Source organism: Vespa mandarinia, chromosome 13 (genome assembly GCF_050613455.1).
Source record: "Vespa mandarinia isolate Hongniang chromosome 13, ASM5061345v1, whole genome shotgun sequence".
Taxonomy (NCBI): Eukaryota; Metazoa; Arthropoda; class Insecta; order Hymenoptera; family Vespidae; genus Vespa; species Vespa mandarinia.
Window position 1 is genome coordinate 2,167,495 of NC_140822.1, and position 23,838 is coordinate 2,191,332.

General features: G+C 31.3%; 1 protein-coding gene across 1 annotated transcript; it reads right to left on the reverse strand.

Moving 5' to 3' along the window:
* Positions 1 to 7,081: 7,081 nt before the first annotated feature.
* Positions 7,082 to 16,534, reverse strand: LOC146872582 (uncharacterized). Its single transcript, XM_085661096.1, has 4 exons — positions 16,359 to 16,534; positions 16,168 to 16,236; positions 7,541 to 7,735; positions 7,082 to 7,141 (listed from the first exon to the last, which is right to left on the reverse strand). The coding sequence occupies exons 1-4, from the start codon at positions 16,365 to 16,367 to the stop codon at positions 7,082 to 7,084; spliced, it is 333 nt and encodes a 110-aa protein (XP_085517222.1). The 5' UTR covers positions 16,368 to 16,534.
* Positions 16,535 to 23,838: the final 7,304 nt, after the last annotated feature.

A 23,838-nucleotide genomic window follows, 5' to 3' on the forward strand; every position in this document is an offset into this window, starting at 1 on the left:
TTTTTTTTTTTCTTTTTTTTTTTCTTTTCATTATACTTAAGAAAAAGAAAATAACAAAAGAGAGAAAAGCTATGCGAATGTATAGATCTTATATATCGATGTACATTAAATATTTAGATATACATCGTCAATATCTTAATTAACGTTCAACAAATTATTACAATGATGAATTTGTTATTCGATCATTTGAAACACATTAATTATTAACAAAATTAATGTTACAACGAGTAACGAAGATATCGATGATGTAAAAGAAATATAGAAGTGAATAATATGTATAATACAGATTATTTGTATATAATTTTGTATATGTATATATATATATAAATATATATATATAAATATATATATATAGATATATATATATATATATTATATATATATATATATATATATATATATATATATATATAGACACATTACAGCACACAATGAAAATACATGCATAAAATAATTTCAAGATTGATCACGTTATAGTTAACATTAATAACATGTAATAACTATTTCGAGCTTTATATTTGTAAAATAGAAACTTTTATTATAATCCGTCGTTATTTGCGTGTACCTATGTATACATAAAAAAAAACACACACACACACATACAATACAAACACAGATACATATATATATATATATATATATATATATATATATATACATACAAGTACACGAGCTTCCTGTTGTTTGATGCACCATTTAAAAAGAAATATTTGTCATCTGTGATAATCAAGAATAAGAATTAATTCTTTTCATTTGAATATCATAGTTTCAATATATTCATCGAGGAAAATAGAACCCTATTGTGTGTATATGTGTGTGTGTGTGTGTGTGTGTGTGTGTGTATGTGTTTGTGCGTATGCGCGCGCGTATGAGCGAGTACGTAAAGCTTATTATTACATAATATATAAAATTATTGTAATTTTCTTCGTCTGATACAAAAAGAAAAATGAATTGTAAAATATTTTCCATGAAATCTTAAGAAAATGATTCATTAATATGACGTGTATATATATTTATATATATATATATATGTGTATGATAATGAAGATTATAATCAAATTTAGGATTATTATCTTCGAGAGAACATTCAAAAAATTCAGCAACTTTGAATGTCTATTTTATTCCACGAGAAATAAGAAAACAACAATACAAAGGAAAAAAAAATAGAAGGATTACAATATTTTTAAATTATTCGATCGATCAATTCGAACGAAAGATACGTGAATTATCTAAATAAAGACGAAAACAATGAGTTTACTATTTCGCTCTAATGTTTCTAATAATCATTGGTCTCATATTGATGACATTAATTTGATCTGAAAAGGGAAACGAATGACGATTGTAAAGGAAAACAAAAACAAAACAAAAAAAAAAAAGAAAATATTCGCATCGTTAATTATTCCCTCGGAAATGGCATACACACACACACACACACACACACACATATATATACACAAATAAGAAGACATCAAACACATTGTATATCTTCGTAAGAAGAATTAGAAGAAGACAGACAGTATTACTCGCTCGCATCGTTGCTCGTTATCTCTCTATTTATCTATCTATATCTATCTATCTATCTATCTATCTATCTTTCTATTTGTTTAATCTCTTTCACTTTTCTCGCGCGAGATAATAAAAGAACGTGTGAAATTTTAAATCGTCGTTCCTCCGTAGCAGCGTGTGGCGAGCACCAAGAATCCTGTAAAGTTCTGTAAAGATATAATTGGGAACGTGTAGATGCGTTATTTTTATAGGTGTTATTATAACGAAAGTTATTGTACGGGCAAACGAGAGAATGTAAATTCGTTTAATTCATTCGGTTCATTTAAACGTACCGAAGAAGAACAAAAAGATTCTTTTACGAACTTAAGATTTGATCGGAAAGAAGAAAAAAATCGTACTTATTCGCACGTTTATCGTAATCAAAAGTAAAAAAAAAAAAAAAAAAGAAAAAAAAAAGAAAAAAAAATGAAAAAAGTGAAAAAAGGGAAAAAGTAAAAAATGGAAATGGAATAATTTTCAAATCTGACGAATCATCATGGATCGTATTAAATAATTATTGAGAGAAGATAAAAAAAATAGCGTGACGTATAAAATGCGCTCGAAATATGTAATAACGATAATAATAATAATAATAATAATAATAATAATAATAATAATAATAATAATTATAATAATATAATAATAATAATATAATAATAATATAATAATAATAATAATAATAATAATAATGAGTTAATGATAACGATGATAACAATTGTGGAAGTTATTGGATAACGTGCATAAACAGATTTCATCTGAAATTTCTGATCGAGCTCGATTTCAAAAATAAAAATAACGAAGAGATAAGAAAAAAAAAAAGAAAAAGAAAAATCATTTAGATTGTCAATTTTTCTTTGCGTTTAGCCGAACCGAACTTTTGCTCAAGCAAGAATTTTTAAGCTTTTCGATTTCTACAATATTAATCGCCAAATCATCGTCGAGAATAAAGCCAAGCTCGTTACAAAATTTCGTTGTATCTTCCACAGGTATTCTACGTGGAATTTGTAATAATTATTTGTATAGAAATATTATTGAAGAAAAAAAAAAAAAAAAAAAAAATAAAAAAGAAAAAAAAAAAAAAGAAAAAGAAAAATAAAGAGAAATAAAAATGAGCTTAACAAACTAATCTCGATGATGTTCGTTGGAGGCGATAGGGTCTTATATATGAAAGAATGCATTTAAGGATGAAGTTTTATACCTTTAGTATTCGTTACCTGTAAAATTCGATGAATCCTTTTGCGCAGAGTTTTATGTAACTATATAGGGAACAAGTGTTTTATTTAACATTCCTATAATGCATTACAAGAAAAAAAAAAAAAAAAAAAAAAAAAAGAAAAAAAAAGGAAAAAAAAGAAAGAGAATAGAGAAATAAACTGTTGACGGTAAATGGGTGTTATTCGTCTGCTTTTCCTAACAATCTATTATATAAATTATATAAATTTTCCTCAACTATTACGTGAAAAATATATAGTATGTTCACTATCTACTATATGTATATAGTAAGAATAGAACGTGTATCATCTATAATAGAGAAAAGTTTTATTCATAATTGCATAGAATCAATATATGATGGAATTCCAATATTTGGAATTTCAATAATGATTCATAGCGAAATGGTTTAACTTAAGTGCGCCTCAACAATCAGATCAATAATAGGACGCCGTACGGAAAGGATTGAATATGTAAATAAATGAAATAAAAAAAAAAAAAAGGAAGAAAGTAAACAAATAAGCAAGAAATGTTATGTCGATAAAACAGAGCTCTACTATTACGAAATATCTACTAATACCGATCGGTATAACAAAGTTTTACTGTTGTTATATAGTTTGCTCCGTCGATATAGTAGAATTTAAAATATTACTTGATTTTTTTAATCAGAAAAATATAAAACAATGCTCTACGATAATACTCTGATAATAATTGATAAATGCGACTGATAAACGATTGTTTCGATCAATAAGATAAAATTCTATTACTTCCTACTATTAAATTATCATCGGTTGGTAACAGTAATAAGCATAACGCATTTGAAAAGATATAGATAAAACAGTCACCTGTAAGAGTCGATAAGTTGGGTGAAAAATATTTTCGTTCGAGAAAATGATAAAAGAGGGCGACATTGATCACTTCGGTGATCTTTTTATCGACCAAGATAGTTATTTAATTTAATTAAAAATACTTGTGCGAGAAGAAATTTCAAAAAGTAATATTTAAATGCTATTTCTTAGACGCGATTAAAGTTACATTCTTATGTGATAATTAACAATTAATGATAATTATTATAACGAAAGATAAATATTTATATTGATAGTTTTATGGACAAGCAAATTAAATAGATTTAAATGAAAACAAAGGGAAAATTGAAATGAGGAAAATTATTTGAATGAACGAATGATATATAATAAAATTGATTTTCCTGTGATAATTCTTGTTCAGAGAAAGAAAAATGGTTATTGGGCAACCGGATAAAATTTATGGAATACGGCGTGTCGACGGAAATCTTAAATTTTAACGTCCCTGTGTCGCGCTCGCTGTCGAGCTCGACGCTGCCGGTTTAAGGACCTCGCGTGGAGAGGAAGAGTGTGCCTTGGGGTGCGGCGCCGACTCAACCCCGAACTCACCCTTAAACTTATCCCCCATCCCTCAGACGGAGCTGTGCAAGCATCGTTGCTGCGAAGGACGAAGGACGGAAAATTACGAACGGACCGTGGAAAAGCGCATTCGAATAAAATCCTAATAAAATGCTTTACTCTATTTTCCTTTAGTTGTACGAAAGGAAATAATTCTACTTTTAAAAACTTTTTAAAAAATCATTCTTTTTTTTTCCATTATCGTTCATCGACGAAACGATGCAGATATCGTTACGTACCTGTTAATCGATTAGTAATATGATTGATTATAAGAAAAAAAATTCGATGGACGTGTATACAAATTTTCAACATTATTGCATTTCATTATGCGAAACAGTGAATAGATATTTGTAAAATAATCTAATAAGATTGAATAAGATTTATTTTTAACATTAAAATTTTATCAAAAGAAAATGACGATCCAAAAGGATAATATTATTATTTTAAACGATTGATTAAGAAAATTGAAAGAAAGAAAAACGAATAGATGATTTTTTTGAACAGATGATATGAGAAAATTATCCAACGTGGTTCGTTTATAGACGTAGAAAAGATACAAAATGGCGTTGTATCTTCTCACGGAGGAATCAATGAGGCATGGAAGTAGCCAATGGCGTCGTTTGTAAACTACGTTAAAATAGAAGAAGAAGAAGAAGAAGAAGAAGAAGAAGAAGAAGAATAAGAAGAAGTAGAAGAAGAAGAGGAGAGAAAGAAAGAAAGAAGAATTCACTCTGGGTGAATTCAGCTATCTCGTTGGTCGGCGTCGCCGTCGGCGGCATCCTACCGCGATAACGCCATTATGCGAATTCGCGATTTGCATATTTCAGAAAGCGCTGCACAGGAAAGCATAAACAACTCGGCCTCGCAACGAGAGCACCGCGGCTTCCTCGTCAGATGAGTTACACGCATGGAAGATTTACGGAGAGTCCCTTCTTTTCCCTCTTTTTCCTTTTCCGCCTTTACTCTCCCTCTATCACTCTCTCTCTCTCTCTCTCTTTCTCTCTTTCTATCTCTCTCTCTTTTTCGAATTTTTATTAGTCTCTCTCTCTCTCTCTCACTCTCTCACTCTACCACCTAACCATGTTCTTGTTAAACAAAACTAAATTCAAAATTTAGACGTATACCCATCTCTCTTTTTCTTGTTTATCTTTTTTCTTTTTTTTTTTTTTTCTTTTTATCCGTACATTTCTTCTTCAATTTTTATTTTAATTTCTGTACGTTGTATCGTGATCCATTTTATTAGGCCGTGTCTTGTAAATATTAACACGCAGGTGTTTACAACTAAAATGTTCGATATTTGAATTTACATCATTAAGCGAGCCTTCTCAACTTCTGAAAATCTACGTTACATGCCCATTCTCGTATAAATCTTTACACTATATACGTATATAAAAGTAGAAAAGAAAATCATGAATTAGCTACCGACGATTGCCGATCATGCTTCATGGTGATAAGAAAACGAGTAAATCGTAGTGGCTCGTTCGAGAGATCGTTCGACTGCAATCGAGTAAGAATCGTTTCGTACTTGGCTCCTTTTCAACTCTTTCTCTCTCTTTCTCTTTCTCTCTATTTCGCATATACACATGCACACACTCATTCATTCGTAACAACGTACATACATACGTATATACGATTTCCTACAATGCAATACCCGATGTCTATGCTGGATTAAATCAAAAGAAAGAAAGAAAGAAAATGAAAGAATTTGTCGTGGATTTATGCGCGTGGTCGCCACTTCTACGTAGGAAGAACGGATATATGTGTATGTATATAAAGTGAATGAAAATAACGACGAATAATTCATCGGCGATAGTTTGTACGATGTTGCCTTTTGATTAATATCGAATCGTAGGACGTTGTCCGTGCATCGACGTTTATTTATTTATTTATTTTTTTTTTTTCCTTTCTTTCTTTCTTTCTGTTCTTTCTTTCTCCCTCTCTCTCTCTCTCTCTCTCTCTCTCTCTCTCTCTCTTTCTCTCTCTTTTCAATATTCTTCCTTCTCTTCAATATCTCGAAAAATATTTCTATCTTTCTCTTTTGACGCGCAAAACTTGGAACGAACGAATTATACTATAGCGTAAAACGGATGACCACGCGTGTGTATCTCAGGCGTGTAATTGATTCGTTACGAGCTCGGTCTTACACGACGGATAAGTTTATCTCGCGATGGCCGCATCGAATGGAACCGGTTAGATAACGAGCGGCGCTACACCATATAATAAGATTTTAATTATTCGTATAAAGAGAGTCGTCCTTCGTCCTTTTTTTTTTTTTTTTCATTCTCATGTATTTTCATTTTATTCGATGAAACGAATTATACTAGGTTAACCATAAGTTTATTACTTTCTTATCAACACGTCCAGTGTCGAAAATAAATCTTTTTTTTGTCCAATGAACTTCTCTCGGAAATATTTTATAGTCTCTAAATTCAACAGAGTTCATTGTTTTATTATTATTATTATTATTATTATTATTATTATTATTATTATTATTTATGATTTTAAAATCTTTCATATTTCTCTGAATTCGTAAATATTCACGTTTTTTCTGTATAATGAATCATTCAAGTGAAAAGTTATCAAGTGAGCTTTTATTTTTTTTTCTTTTTTCTTTATTTTTTTTTTTTTTCTTTTTTTTAATCTAGAGGAAAAATTTCTGACGAGAGACAAAGAGAAAAAGAGAAGAAGAGATTTAGTCCGGAATGACGTTGTAAATATTTCCTGTCATCGTACCATCGTATTCTAAACCGAAAGGACTCGGTTCTTTTGTCTTGTTCTTTATCCCTTAATAAGGGTACAACGAGGGGTTATGGTAACTTTTTGAAAAATGTGTCACTCGAAATTACTATTGGACACTGATCGTAAAGATTATCGACATTCTGTGTCTATTCTTCACCATTTTCTCTTTATCTTTGTCCCTCTTCATCCGAAGAATCATCGGCAAAGTCATCGTTTGTCATTCTTATCTTTTACCATTTATTACACCACATCGAACATTTACACGAAAAAAAAAGAAAAAGAAAAAAGAAAAAAAAAAAGATAAAGAACAAAAAAATTGGTTACCACAGTAAAGAATTGTATTACTTATCGTCATCATTATATGAGCTTTAAATTATTGTAAAAAGAATTATTATTAGTGAACAAAAATTGATTCGGAGAAATACAAAAATGTTGAATGAAAAAATATTAGATTTGATCAAAGATTAAAAAACATTGGGATGTACATATATATATATATATATATATATATATATATATATATATATATATATATATATATATAGTTTAAAAACGTCAGCCTTTTCACATTCTCTTGTCTTAAAAAACAAAAAAATAGAAAAGAAACGAATTTGACGAGGCGTTACCTGAAGGACCGAGTGCCGTTGAACACGAACCTTTGTCTTTAGCCTTTGGATAATTAAAAAGCCGCTTGAGAAGACGGTGACGGTCGAGAGAGAACTTGCAGGAGTCGGTAGATTTCGTCTCCAAGAGGACAGGAGATTTCCTATCTCGAGTTTACACCCATCGACCGGCACCTTTCTGTGGCTACCTTCATCTATCTAAGAAAGAGAGAAAGAATCTTTAATACTTGAGTACAATGATTCTAATTCGTTTTGGAATCCTTTTGTAAAAGTTCGCATTCCTCAGAATTTAATATATGAATTTAATTAAGTATCTAATCGTTTTTATCATATGTAACAAAAAATTAATACATATCAAATTTTTTTATTCTTTTCTTTTTTCAATTTTAATAATTTCAATTTTTCTATCGTTCATCGTTTTTATCGTACGTAAGTAAATAAATAATTTTCATGAGAAATCTTGAAAGAAAATCAGATTCGAGTCATTCATGGATTAGCTTTGCCGTCACAAATCTCTCTCTCTCTCTCTCCCTCTCTTTCTCTATCTCTCTTTTTTTCTTTCTCTTTCTCATTCCTTCCACCAACGAGGAACATTATCCCTGTCTCAGTTAAGAGCCTATTAATCACTATAAACCAATAGACAACTCTTGCGTTCATATTTTCCCCTTTACGAACAACCATGCGGCTTCTCAAAGCTTCTACCGCGCGTTGTTTAGTAAAGAATAAGTAAGAGGAACGTAGAAGGAAAAGACAGAAAGATGAACGAAAATGAAAGAGAGAGAGAAAGAGAAAGAGAGAGAGAGAGAGAGAGAGAGAGAGAGAGAGAGGAATGAACGAGGAAAAGACAATAAAAGGAATTACAAAAGGAAGATAGAAAGACGAACGGGATAGAAAAAGACAGGAGGATAAACAAAATGTAAAGGACAGAAAGAGAAACGAAAAAGATATAGGAAAAGGGGAAAGAGACTGAAATAGTGAAGGAAGGAAGGAAAGAAAGAGAAAGAGAATAGTGACCCCCTGCTGAGGTATCGGTTACGCTTAAACCGCGTTTAAGGCCCCTCGAAGGCGGTCTTTTCGATAGTAAGGCCGACCATGAGGCCTCGTGGAAAGGACTTACGAGAGGGGACCGTTTCTCTATCTCTTTCTCTCTCTCTCTCTCTCTCTCTCTTTCTTTCTCTCTTGGTCTCTGGAAGGGCCCCGACGGTGGCGCCAAGGAGATCCGTATCTTGGCGCGAGGCACCGAGAAAGGACCCCTCGGTTTCTCCCTTCCACCGGAGCAACCTCGTCAAAGATAATATCTGATTCCGAATCGTTCCTTCCCTCGTTTCTTCGCCACCCCTTCTTACTCTTTCTCTCTTTCTCTCTGTCTCCCTTGCTTTCTATCTTTCTTTTTCTTTCGTTTCTCGAAGCTTCTTCCTTTCACGTATCTCGTAGCTCGTTTTCTCTTCGAATGTCATCGTTCTTTCCCTCTTTCTTATGTGTATGTATATATGTATACATGTATGCACGTATGTATGCATCTATTTATGTATGTATGTATGTACGTACGTATGCATGTATGTATGTACGTAAGAGAGAAAGAGAGAGAAGGTCCATTTCCACTCGGCCAAGTCGTATTAACGATCGAAAGAACGATCGAGATCGATCGGGTCTTATACTCTATTATTCTAATTTCGTGAGCTTTCTTTCGTTCCTTTCCCCTCTCCCTCCCCCATCACCATTCCTCCTCTCTTGATTATATTATTCGATGTATATACGTATATCAAAGTATTTTCCTGATATATCAGAAAGATTGGATTTTGTTGGCCGAACGTGAGTTTAGTTTCATCGGATTAATGTTGTTTTCTTTTTTTTTTTTTTTTTTTTTCCTTTTTTTTTCGTTCTTTTTTTAACCTTTGGTTTTTTATCTCTCATAAAGTTCGTTCAGATGTAATGTATATTTATGAGCAAATAAATTAATTTTGCCACGTTTACACGAAGATCGAATTCTTCTTTTCTTTGAGTAAAAGAAAAAGAAAAAAGAAATAAAACAAAAAAAAAAAAAGGAAAAAGAAAGAAAAAGTGTCGGAGGCGCGTAAATGAAAATTGAAAGAATTCAGAGAATATAAAAATAAACGAAATAAAATAGGAATCACAGTGATAGCATGTTTCGAGTTTGTATAACGCGGCGATATTGAAAAACGATTGAAGCAGCATTAGTTGAACTTTTTTCTATCGCTTATCCGTTCGCGTATACAATGGATTCCCTTTTTCATTTATATTTTTATTTTCTTTTTGTTTTGTTTTGTTTTGTTTCAATTCGTTTTGTTTTGTTTTGTTCATTTGTGACAGACACATCGTCATTGTTACGCCTTTGTTACGCCGACAATTTTCCATTGAGAGTTGAACATTGTTATCTATTCCGTTTGAAAGACTACATTTTATTTCCCACCCCCTCCCCCTTGCCCCTCGTGTTACCACAGTTATGGAAAAAAAAAGAAAAAAAAAAGGAAAAAAAGAAAAAAATCCAAATTAGATAAAGAAAGACGAAAATAGAAAAATTCAATCGTCGAGAGAGCATTTGTTTATTCTTTTTTTTTTTTTTTTTCTTTTTCGTTCTTTTTTTTCTCTTCGAGAAAAGAAAATTGAAATTCAGTCGGAGTACTGCCGATCAAAGGAAGTTGCAGAACGTCATACATACATACATACATGCATAGATAGATGCATACGACTCTCGCCATCGCTTCCTCGTTTAATTGCTCGTTACCGCTTACGTTTTAATTACGATTCCGCTTCTCTCGCGGGAACAGTCGCTTGCGTAAGGAGTCAACTCCGTCCTCGTTCTCTTCTCCGATGACATAGTCCGCTTACGGTCATTTCTAAATTACGTTCAATTAACGAACGATCTTGTACTATCAAATACGTTCCTGTTTCGAGAACTGTTGAAAAATAAAAATGCAATGAAACAAAAAAAAAACTGAATTCTAATCTAAAACAGGTTATGTATATTTATTGCTAATTATAGTATTATTATAATTGCCGTCTTCCTTTTATAACATAAAATATTATATGTAATATTATATAATATATATCGTCTAGATATTATATAATATTACATTCGTATAAATTGTATATTATGTAAAACAAAAGTTTTTTTTTTCGTTTTTTTTTTTTTTTTTTTTTTTTTTTTTTTTTTTTTTTTTTTTAATCTGTAATAGAAATTCATATGATCCTACATGCATCATTTGCATATTAACTATTAGCTTAAAGAATAAAACAAAAGAAAAAAAAGAAAAAGAAAAGAAAAAAAAATCATTTTTTACGAGTCCAGTTCGATGCTTTTTCCCAGCAGCTTTTCCCTTTTCATCCTTCTATCCGTCAGGATCTTTCGCGTGGACGATCGATCACGAGCCCTCCTTCTTGTTCGAAGGAAAGAGGGCTACTCTGTTAAACGACTCGGAAGTGAGGAGGAAGAGAGAAAGATAGAAAGAAGTTATCGAGGGAAAAGATAAAAACAAGATGCGTTTTCTGTTCCCTCGAAACTTCAAATTCCCTCTCTTCGTTTATTTAGTTTCCTTATGTGCTATAGTTAACTATAATTACTGAAAGTTAACGATGTTTAATTAAAAAATATTGTTTATACAATATAATTTGATATATTTTGTCATAAAATTAAATCAGTAATGACAAAAGTTACTTAAGTGTAAATCCTTTTATTTAGAAAATATTTTTAGATCATTTTTACGGTTATTAGTACTTATCTATAAAAAAAAAAAAAAAAGAAAAAAAGAAAAAAAGATTGGTTATTATATAAATTTGCCATAATTCATTAATAGTTAATAATTAGTTTTAAACGCATACTATTAAAATTATTTATTTATTATTTATTTGATTTGATTTTGAACGAATTTAGAAATGTTTAAGTAAACGAATCTGATGTCACGTTTCACTTTGTCATTGGTACTATTTTTTAAAAAGAATTAATGTCGTTTGAACTAATAAATTTTTTGCATAATTCTTCATCTTCCTTTTTCCCCTCTAATTAAGTTAACTATAAACAAAATAAAATATGCATTATAACGGAAATGCTATTTCCGTACAGTTCTCGTCTATTATTTGATAGTTTCGTAACCAGAATGGCTGCTGGCCTCGCTAATGGCAAGCATAATCTGCTTCGTATATCCATAGAGAGCTTTAGCATTGTTCGAGCATCGACAGTATGCCCGGATGGTTAATACATCTTTTAATCGGGCTACGGATTATTTTTTCCTATCATTCTTCCTGCGTTCTTTTGTAAAAAGAACAAAGGAAGGTGAACGATTATTTCCTTGGGGAGTTTGTAACCTCAATTTCATATTAAAAAGAAACTAAACATTAAAATGTTCAACAAATTTAAAATTTCTACGATAAATCATTTATTATACTTAATTTTATCTATTATATCGTTCAATTTAAATGCATAAAATTATTGAAATTTTACGTTTCACATTTTATGAAATTTATCTTACGATACGTTAAGTATGATACAACAAATTTAATCACAAAATCTTATAAAAATTTTGTTCTTAAATAAAAACAACTACGTTTAATTCAAAAAAAAAAAAAAAAAGAAATATAAGTGATTACAATAATATCTATGATAGCATATAAGAAATTTTCTTTAACCATAAAGATATTATCTGTGCGATTTTATGAGATGGATAAAATTAAAAATAAATAAAAATAGAGAGAGAGAGAGAGAGAGAGAGAGAATGTGTGATATAACGAGTGACATTAGAATATCATGGATTTCTACAAAGCTAGTTAGAAGTTAGACGAATCGGTAGATGGAATAAAAGACTGGATAAAAGTTTAGAAGAAAGGAAGAAGGGCAAAGGAGTCGGCACTTTTGAACAGGACACCCCACGGCGTGCGACATGCCTCGTCTGACCGCCATTTAGCGTGAACCTGTCTACTATCTCGATCTTTGCCTTATTCACCCGTTTTTTTCTATAAAGGATTAAAAAAAAATTTCTTATCCCGTAGAGACTAGACAATCATTCGTTATCGATGTTATTTCAAACTATCTTAAATTAATCAAATTTCAGGTCTAACGAATCAAATTTAAATTAATCCAATATTTTATAGATTTAATAAATCGTATAACAATTAATTATTTCGATCGTCATAAATGTTTTCTTGTTCTGTTACAAAATAAAATATTACTAGATATATGATTAGTTTGAAACGTTATATATAATATAATATAGTATTAGCTAGCCTAAAATAACACTAATGTTTGGTGTTGCCGTTGCTGATGGTTATGTGGTAGTATAGTTTGCAGTCATGGTAGTAGTAGGTCCGGAGTTATGTTATAGCCGGCCATAAACGAAATGAGAAAACTGTCCAGCCGCCGCTGAAAAATCTCTGCGGAATACAAATGCGTGATTTTTTCAACCGGCCGAGGGCTTTTTTTCTGGCGAGGACATTCGTTGAATGAGCTCGAATCACGTTTCTTCCCTGACTTTCAAAAATCCTTTCGAGAATAGACTGATGAGATCGAGGACGATCGTTTCAAATATTAACCAAATTTGATACATTTTATTGTTTATAGAGATACTAAAGAAAACCTACAAAAAAAAAAAAGAAACGTACAACTTTTTTAATCCATATCATTTATTAACAAATAATATGTCTATAATTTTTAATATGAGCGCTGGTCTATGAGCAATTATATTAATTCTGTTTTGAGTTACAACAATTAAAACGATTGAGATTAATCAAGTGCATTTATTTTTTTCTTTCTCTCTCAAAGAAGATGAACAAATTTTAGTAGATCTTTTCTTTTTCTGTTAAAAAAAAAAAAGAAAAAAAAAAACAGAAAAAAAAGAGGAAGTAAGCTTGTCACGTAAAAATATATTACGAGATCGTCCTTCGATCGAATAGTTTCGATTCTAGCCTCGTCCGGTCGTTAGACGAACAACTTGAAGATCAAACGACAATTCGGTAAACGAGAAACGCGATTTACATTTCAACTTGGAGTACTCGTTAGAAAGGCAATTACGAGACGGACTATGATTTATTTACATTAAGTAATTGCGAGATAAAAAGTATAAAGTTAATGTATATTTCATGGGACATAAAAAATTCTCTTTGACATTTCTGATTTCATTTGAAAAATTTCGAAATGTATTTTGAAAAATAAATGAAAAAGGAAAAAAAGAAATGAAGTATTTGATATAACTTCAGAGTCATCATAGCTATTTGAAAGAAGACCGTTTTAATTCAATAAATGTTCTTATTGGCTAATAACAGGCCATTAGAATGAGATCATTTATTTATTTACAAATCTCTTTATTTAATTGTACTATCATTATATTTTAATGAATTAAGTAGATCGCTTATATTATTAGTTCATCAAACATGTTCATTACGAATTAATCAACGGACCTACAACAAATAATTCAAGAAGATGACATTGTAAAATATTTAATTAATTTGTACACTATGTATTTACGAAATCTTTATTAATCATGACGCATATTCATTCGCACTATTTACCAATCAATCTCTATGATTTAATGATAATCATAGAACGATGAAGTAATATTGGTATTATATGATCATATTGATTTATTTAATTATCTTACAAGTAATTAACAGTGTATATGATTAATCCTATAAATAAAATATAAAAATAGTCTATCGATAAAGGTCTAATCTTTCTCATTTTATCACGACGTTTCATATACATTAGAAGAGAAAAAGACAGGAGCCACGATTCGAATTCTGTCGGCGGGTCACATAGCTCTTATTCCACGTCGACATAAATACGACGAGATTAATACGCGCTCGACAAATCCCAAACGGCCCGTACTTTATTGTTCGATACCATAGCATCTATGGGGGGTTAGTACGAGAGGGTTTCTCTCAGTAGTGGTAGTGGTAGTGATGGTTGTGCTAGTAGAAGTACTGGTGATGGCGGCAACGAAGCAGGATGCACGTAATAAAACAAGAGGGGGTGGTTTCAAGGGATGCTTGGGGTGGATCTCGGTATCGCGCCCTCGTCTGACCGAATCGAATGTGTGACAGACTGCCAGCAATATTGCACATTCCTATCCGTCTATGAATTCACCCAGAATTCATAGTTTTCCTATCCGTGATAAGCTGGCTATTCCTATGTTTCTTATCACAATAATAATCTCTGGCTCTTTTCTTTCAAGAACATATATATATATATATAATTTTTTAAATGTTTTCAACATTTTTAGATATGTAAATCAATGTTAAGTTTATAATATTTAGTTATGCAAGAAATGTTAATAATTAAATGTAAATACATACAATAGCTTTTGTATGTAAAATTACATATATTCGTAAATTAATCTACGAACGTTTTGTCGATTGAAACAAAGAGATTTGAGATTTGAGAATAGTGTCAATGATTATTATCGTAATATTGTTGTTTGTGTGAAAAATTAGATCAAAACAACATCAAATAAAATTGCTATTAGATTACTTTTACAATCATACGAAAATTACCGAAACATACGAATTTTCAAAAATATCTATCTAAAAATTTCAACACAGCGCATAAATATTAATAACTACATAGTGACATTTATAGATTTAGGATAAATCTAGAGTGGGGTAATAAAAGATATTTGGAAAAGGGAGATTCAAACAAGACCAATATTATTGTTCACTGTGGTATCTGAATTCTTATTCTACCCACAAAAGATACCCACCGAAACGAATCTGTTTCGTTCTAGTTTCCTATCATAAAACCAGTATCTAATTTATTGCCACGGTGATAGATACAGATCGAAATCACAAATGACACGCGGTATCGAAAGAATTTCTTCTTAGATTCGCGAATAAAATTAATTAGAAAATTTCTTCATTGTATAATACAATCCATATATCGTGCGCACGTATTTTGATTTAAATAATAATACAAATAAAAATAATCAATTAAAACAATTAGAAATTAGATTGAAAAGCAATACTACGGTAATATATTGCCTAATAAATTGTTGATGATATGACTGAACTATGTTGCTTCAGACTAAGTTAAGCCTTTTTTGAACACTGTAACGAAGAAGAAGATCATCTTTTTTTCCTTCTAAAAGATAAATAATATGAGAGAAATCGGTGGGATCTCTAACGATCGATGGATCGCTTTCTTTGAAGCTGCCCATGATCCGACTCCTTTGGTAAGAGACCACCGGCAAGTAAGTATCAGGGAGAGCAGTAGAGAAGAAAGAGAGAGAGGTAGAGAAAGAGAGAGAGAGACCTTTCGTGAGGATGATGGAGATTTTCAGTTTGTTCGTGACCAAAGGAACGACCGTCTCTACGAGCACCTCCAAGAGTCAAGCTCGTTACGCGGTACTTATCTCGGCAATGATGTAAATCTGCACGAAAAAAAAAAAAAAAAAAAAAAAGAAAGAAAAGAAGAAGAAAAAAGAAATCATGTCAAAATGATTTCCAGTCGTCAATTATGACAATGATATTTAAACGATAAAAAATTCTTCTAATATATATATTAATAATACTACATGATGTATCATAGTACCATTATCAAATATATTAAAAATTTTATTATGAACGAAAAAAAAGAAAAGAACTTCTTTTCGTTGAAATAATTTAATCTTAAATTAAGAAATACTTACTTCAATCGTACGAAATCTTTCTTGATTTTGGCTCACACCTTCGTTGTTCCATCCATGGTCATTAGATAGCTGGAAAAAAAAATTAAAAAAAATGAAAGTTAGACACAGAGAGGAAGAGAGAGAGAGAGAGAGAGAGAGAGAAAGAGAGAGAGAGAGAGAGAGCAGAGACCACCAAGCTTAGCAGTACTTACTACAGACATTTACCTATACACCTTCTCTCGTATATGCAATAACGAAGAGAATCGAGTATGAACGTTAGCGAGAGCGTAGTAATGGCGGGGCCATTACGCCTCGATCCAGAGAGTTCTCTTCGATACCGTTGGTACTAGGTAATACTAGTATTAGTACCAATCACGGTGTTGGTGAGTCCAAGTGCAGAGGGTCGACTAGTGCAGGGTTATTAATATCCCATCGTGATCCGTGGCTGGGTAAAGTAATCACAGCTCTTCGAAATGGACGCGAGAGGAGATCTCAATCTGCTTGGTGCAGTTCGCGAGACAAGGCTCGTGCACGAGACTGTTTCAAGCAGCTTCTTCTCTCTCTCTCTCTCTTTCTCTATCTCTCTTTCTCTTGATTTCTCTCTTACTCACTCTCTCTCTTTCTCTCTCTCTCTCTCTCTCTCTCTCTTTCTCTTTTCGTCGTGACCCCCCAAGAAATCTCTCTACTCCGTGCTCCACAATTATAGAGGGAATATAATCGTGTCTGGTGAGTCTGTAACCGCGTTGGTCACGCATCCTCTACACCCTCTCTCTTTCTCTCTCTCTCTCTCTCTTTCTTTCTCTCTTTCTCTCTCTCTCTCACTCTATCTTTCTTACTCTGACAACTACTTCAAAATGATGCATTTGTTGCGAGAGCTAAGACGAAGAAACGTCTGCTCGAGCTTCGAGGCTGACGTCTCAATCGACGCCTGACGAACAAGAACGATTCGGTAGCTCCGTTTACATTTATTATTCTACGATTTCTTTCTAATTGAAATCGTTAAAAAAGATGTCGGCATCTTATAATCATCGATAAAAAAAAAAAGTATACGTGAAAGTGTCGTTCGTTAATTAAATACATATAAAACATGCATTTATAATAATTAAATCGTCAAATTAAGTGATATTATTAAAATTACTTACTGTCAATAACAACAATAATAATTCGTTCAGTTTTCATTATTAATTATCTCAGAGAAATACAACAAGAAATTTACTAATCGATTTAAATACAATCAAATCTACGATTCTAATGTTTAGGGGCCTTGATAATTAAACGAGTAGTACATGTTACTTCCGGTAATGATATATCGTACAAAATGATTACTTTCGGGATTATTATTTCAAACATGATTATTCATATATTTAATTTTGTTACCATATCTAAGAAACTATTTATTGAAATGGTTTTTATATGTTAATATCATGTCTATAATGTTTTTATAACAACGAACATATAAATCGTAATTAATTAAATTATTCGGAAGAACGCTATTGGTCAAGAGATTAACTACACCGCAACTTTGAGCCCTCATTGGTTGTTCTAATTAGCGGTTTCTCTTTCCGGTATGCTCTCCGATCAAAGAAGTACGAGTTATATGTCGTCTGTATAATAGCAGGTAATTAACATATTTTTTCTTTATGTGCATCTATTTCCAATACGAAAATCGATTGTCGAACTTGCGATATCTTAGAGGTATTGTTCGCAAGACGGATTATTATCGCGTTTGATCGAAAATATGATGCCTTGTTCGGGGACTATTTCACCGTCATATTTAATCCTCGTTTTAGGTATTATCTCGACAGATAGGCCACTACAGATATTAATTTCCTTAGTTCTTAATGAAAAATTATACGTTCCAATAGATTTCATGTCTCTATATCGGATTTTTCATGTTTCGATTTTTTACGATAATAGATCGAAAAATTACAAATTTTTAGACGGCCATATAGAATGTGACATAATGCGCATGCGCGATGGGATTCCCCGGAGTTGCCGGCTCTACGCCACCATATTGAATCTGCGTGTACTAACAGGTTGAAGGGAAACTTTATCGTCCTCTTAATTACAGGTAATTAATATATTTTTCTTGAACGTACAACTTCTTCCTATGTGTCAATCGATCGCGGAAAATTCCATTTCTACGTGTGAGTGTTAGCACGTAATGTTATCGTTTTTGTAAAGAAATATCCGCAAAAATAGAAAATGACTTAATTGCGTCATTCCAAGGAGCTATTACGTAATATATTTTCTCGAATTATCGTCCTTTATTTTCGCGAGTCGACCTTCAATAGTGTTTTGCGTGTTAATTTCGTATTTTATATATCTTGAGCGATCGTATTTCTTCCATTCGATCTTCGTACATACCTGTGTATATATGTTATGTATCATATATCTATATCTATATCTATATCTATATATATATATATGATTACGTCATCAGCATACACACATAGACGTGCACACACTCATAAGCCATAGTTATATGTATGTATACGCTTGTCTCAGATACTATAGTTATATGTACCCATGCATATATTTATATATATATATATATGTATATATATATATATATATATATATATATATCTTTATATGCATACTATGTATGTTGACATAACCTTATTCTATAGTAACATGGCTATTCATTTTGCAGGTTAAAATACTTCATATTCTAACATGCTGGATCTTTCTAACATTTCTGTTGGTGTGCAACATCTTGTCGGAGCAGAAAGCTCATTGTGCATGACTCAACAAGAACTCTGGTAAGACAATTTCCTTTTGATAAGTTATCTCAATAATATCAAAGGTTTTTTTTATGTCAATGATACTAATAATTTTTTTTTTTTGTCTTAAATAAAACAAGTGTCTTCATCATTCTAGGTTATAATATTCATCGTGCAAAGATAAATAAATATTCTGCTACAAATAATTATTTATTCAAATGTTATCTAGATAATTTTATAAGTAAATTTTATATGAGTGATATTAAGAAACTTTTTTTTTTTCAGCTGAACAAAAGAAAAATCTTCGTCATTCTGGAGGTGGGCAGGATGCTCATCGTGCAAGGATCAACAAAGATTTAAAGTAAGTAAATCTCTCTTTTTTTTAAATTTCACCAATATTTTTTTCAATTTTTTTTATTATAACAATTTTACCAATAATTCTGTTTTTCTTATTTACAGATCATCTTTGCCATCGTGCGCGAAGGGCAACGTATGAATCGTGTGTTGTATCGTTAAAATAAAAATAAAACAATCGCGAAGTAGAAGCAGTGTTTGTACGTCGATATAAATTTTTTTCTCGTGAGACGCGATATAAATTAATTTTTTAAATTGTGCACATTTGTATCGTCTGCGTGCAATGCAGACAGTTTTTCGAGTCATTGTTTGTTCGTACAAAGTTTCGTTTTTTTTTTCTTTTTAACAGTTGCACCGATTTATATATAACAATAAAGTTTCGCGAATTAAATTCAGTGTTGTTTCGTAAATAATAAACATACTTATGCGCGTATTAGAGTCAGTGCATCATGAAAGATGGATTCACCTTACAACAATTGCAATGTTTATCGGGAATCGACCACCTCCTCTCACCCTCCCTCCCTGATATTCGACCTACAGGACAAGTGTTTTGGAGCCATCAGAGAACTTCATAAGTAGTATGTGAATGAATTAAAGTTCCTCTGGTACCCATCATGTCGAGGACGAATGGTCCGAATCGACACGGGTTACTGGTTGTAATTTTTTCTTGTAGATTATTGGACGAGCACGATCGTGAGTAATTCCTCTTTTGGATTTACTCGCGAGTGGTAATTCTTTAATTGTTTCTATATTTCATTGTTTTTATATATTGAACATGTTTGTTTATATTAGCTCAGGATAGAAGGGTCTTCTTGCGGTATCGTTGATTTTAAAAATGCAATTAATGAACACTTCTTCGTTTATTATTTGCACGCGATATGAATGATGAAATCGGGCATTAATTTGTTTAATTTCGTTGAAAAAAAAAGTCACGTGATATATGGTACACGTTATATACATTGCTTTGCATTTACACCATGTATTACAAATGAGCAAGAAGACAAACGCGACGGATAGATTCTGAATAACAAGTGATAGATCATGATCTTGTTTCTTTATTAGAATAGTCACTTGTTGAACGGAAACGTCCGAGGTTTTTTCATTATTTTTGCATGTTGAATTAATTAAATATTTGAGTCAATTTTATTTGAATAAAAGAAAAGTCTCAATAGTGTCATTGCTTTTGAAATGATATTATCGAGTAGAGTCATTGTTAAACAAAGAAAGAGACTTGTAGAATCATAGCCCGTAAACCTTAGATCAAGTTAATCAATTTTTAGATTAGGATTTTCAGCTACTAATTCCCATTTCCTCTCCTCATACTTTCTGCGTTCTTATTTATTCGCGTGCCCAGGTGTTACTCGTATGAATGAGAAACAGTTAGTATGGGTTTAGTTTTAAGTTATCCCTTTGGCGACTGTTCATGTACTAATGATTGTGCACGATGTACGGTTCACCTGTGTGTGCGTTTTAGGCGGTGAATCATACGTTGATTTGCGATAAACTGATATATAAATTCATATCCCATATACCTAACATATAATCGTTAATGTTATTTTTCATAATGAGAGTTATCAGATTTTCTGTTCATTTTCAAATACTCGTATGTACTAGTATTTTTTTTTTAGTCATTTACGCAATAATTATTAGCCATGACAGTCGATTACAGCAATTGGTACGTACACCCCTTAGTATATAAGTTAGAAAAAACGCGATTGAGCTAGGGTGTCAGAGATGCCCCGGGGCATACTTTCTAGTTTAGGCTTTTGCACCCTGGCGGTATGTGAGAGAATCGTGGAGTGTATGTGTTGGAACGAATGGTTTGCTATTTTTTTTTTTTATAAATATAGGTATAGGTAGGCAGGTAGTATACTTCTGTGTGAATGTTTTTTTTATTTTAAGTAGGTAGGAACCGGAAAAGACACGGTATATAATTTTCACTCAATAATGAAATATTCCGTCTTCGGTTATTTACAAAGTTTCAGGAAATTTTATAATTTTCCATTATGCCAATTCCTTCCCCATATTTTCCTGACATTATTGTGCATTGCAATATATGTCAATATTAAATTGCTTGGTAGTCTTTGCATGTATTAGAATATGAAGTTTTAATTCATTTGCAAAGATTTTTCATACACGTGGGATATCTTAGTATTAAGTATATTAATAATTTTGCATATTTGCGTTTTTGTATTTATATAAACAAAGTGAAATTATTTAGGATGTTTTGTATTCGTATATCGCATGATATATTATATAATACAATATATTGTGCATTATTAAATTTTTTTCTGAGTAACTTTGGAATATTTTCCATACGAAGTATTAATTCTATGATTAATTTGTCGAATGATTTTTATAAATACTTAATACATTTGTTCATGCATTTTCAGAGTAAATCAAATCGTTATAGTAATGTATTCAGCCTATTATTGTAATGTTATTTTTAAATTCAATTTCTAATCGTTTTTAGCATTTGTTTCAGGACTATTTCATCGATCTGGATTATAATTTTTGGTTTTGCTTTTTATTTCTCAAATTAATCGACTTATAATAAAATTGCATTTTTTTTCTAGAAAACAATGCAATTTTATTGTTTATATTTTTATAGAATGTTTTACAATTGTTTTATTTCATTTATGTTTTTTTTTTCACGTTTCTCTATATTTAATTATGTTTAAAAGGAAGACACTGAAACAAAAGTATACATTTTATATAGAATTGATATTAACGAAGAATAGTTATATATATATATATATATATATATATATATATATATATATAATTATATAATTAATTTATAAATATTAATATATAAATAAAGTATACTGCATGTTGCAGGAATATATTAATTCTAAGATCATTATAAAGAATAGTTATTTTAAGTTTATGATCAAATCGACAAAGTTGGCCAATTGTCAAGTGCAATAATTAAGCTTCTAATTTAAATTTAGAATTTGTTAATGATACGTTAACGATAATATTTATTTAGTTGATAAGAAATATAATTTGTACATGTTCGGAATGTACAGATTATATTAAAAAAAATGGACAAAATTCTTTTCGGGTATCTTCAATCCACTACTGGTCAAGTGAAAGAAGAATCCATTAAATACAATTTAATAATTAACATTTGCACTTCAAATACAGTAATCATCAGAGTGTATATATAAGTATCCATATTTATAGAGATTTTTTATTTTTTAGAGTTCATCATCTTCTACGTATTGATTGAATTTTTTATTCTAGTATAACCATCGATTTGTTCTATCTATTTTTTTAATTTATATTAAGACTAACAAATAAGTCTTGTCTGTTTCAGATCATTTTTTCACGATAACATAAGCGTCGTTTGAAGGTAACAATTGCGTTATTACTTTGAACTTATTGTTCTTACAATAGTGGTTGATAAAATGCGTGTATTGGATTCTAAACATTTTATATATGTATATATATATATTTTTTTTTTATGGGGAATATAATCTTTGAGACAAATATTAATCAGGAAATATATCCTGAGTTAAATATTCTGCGTTAGATTTAGAAAAACTTAGTTAATTAGAAGAATAATTCATTTCACTGTTATCTCGTTATTATACAAGTACAAAGTATTATTATATATAATTATTAAATATATATAAAAATTTCTTCGAAACGCGTGTAAACAAATAGAAAACATTTGTCTTAAGTAATTCGTTTGTTTGTTTTTCTTATTCGTTCATAGTCGAGTCGTCGTGTTAAAAAAATGAAACCGGAAGAGAGAGAGAGAGAGAGAGAGAGAGAGAGAGAGAGAGAGAGAGAGAGAGAGAGAGAGAAAGAGAAAGAGAAAGATAGATATAAACACGGAGACGGAATAAGATAGAAAAAGAGAGAATGAAAGGGAGAATAAAATAAGATAAAGAAAATGAAAAAGAGAAAAAGGATGAATGGGAAGAGGCACGCACGAGGTAGGCGCCGCGTTAATTTCACTTCGAAAAATCGTAAAATGCAAATGAGGGATCCATGGTTTGGGCTGGGCCTGGATTGGCAAATTGCGAGAGGAGCTGCCCTCCGCGTGCGACGGCCGTGCTGGCGCCCAAGGTGGTCGAGTAATTTTGTTTGCTATCTTTCTCTCTCTCTATATATCTCTCTCTCTCTCTCTTTTTCTCTCTCTTTCTTTCTCTTTCTCTCTTACTTTCTCACTGCTTCTCGCGAGAAAAAAAACGGCAGCATCAGCAGCAGCCGTGCTGTGGACCATTCGGAGTTCCTTCGTCGTCGTCGTCGTCGTCATCCTCCTTCTCCTCCTCCTCCTCCTCCTCCTCCTCCTCCTCTTCCTCCTTCTCCTCCATGGAACATAAAAATGTGTTGATTATACGTTTGCTCGTGGTTCCTCAGCTCGGTGATGTCGTTAAAGAACGCGTTCGTCCGAAGTCGACGAAATCGTTAAACGTGAGGACTATCGATCGATTCGAGGACATCTTTCAATTTGATCGTTATTCTTTTTTTCAACTCACGCAAGATAGAGCCTCTCTTTTCTCATCCCTTCGAATATTATATTGAAATAATTTTGTCAATTATTTATAATTTATTTGAAATTTTTTCTTACAAAAATTTCAATATTATTCCTTTCTCT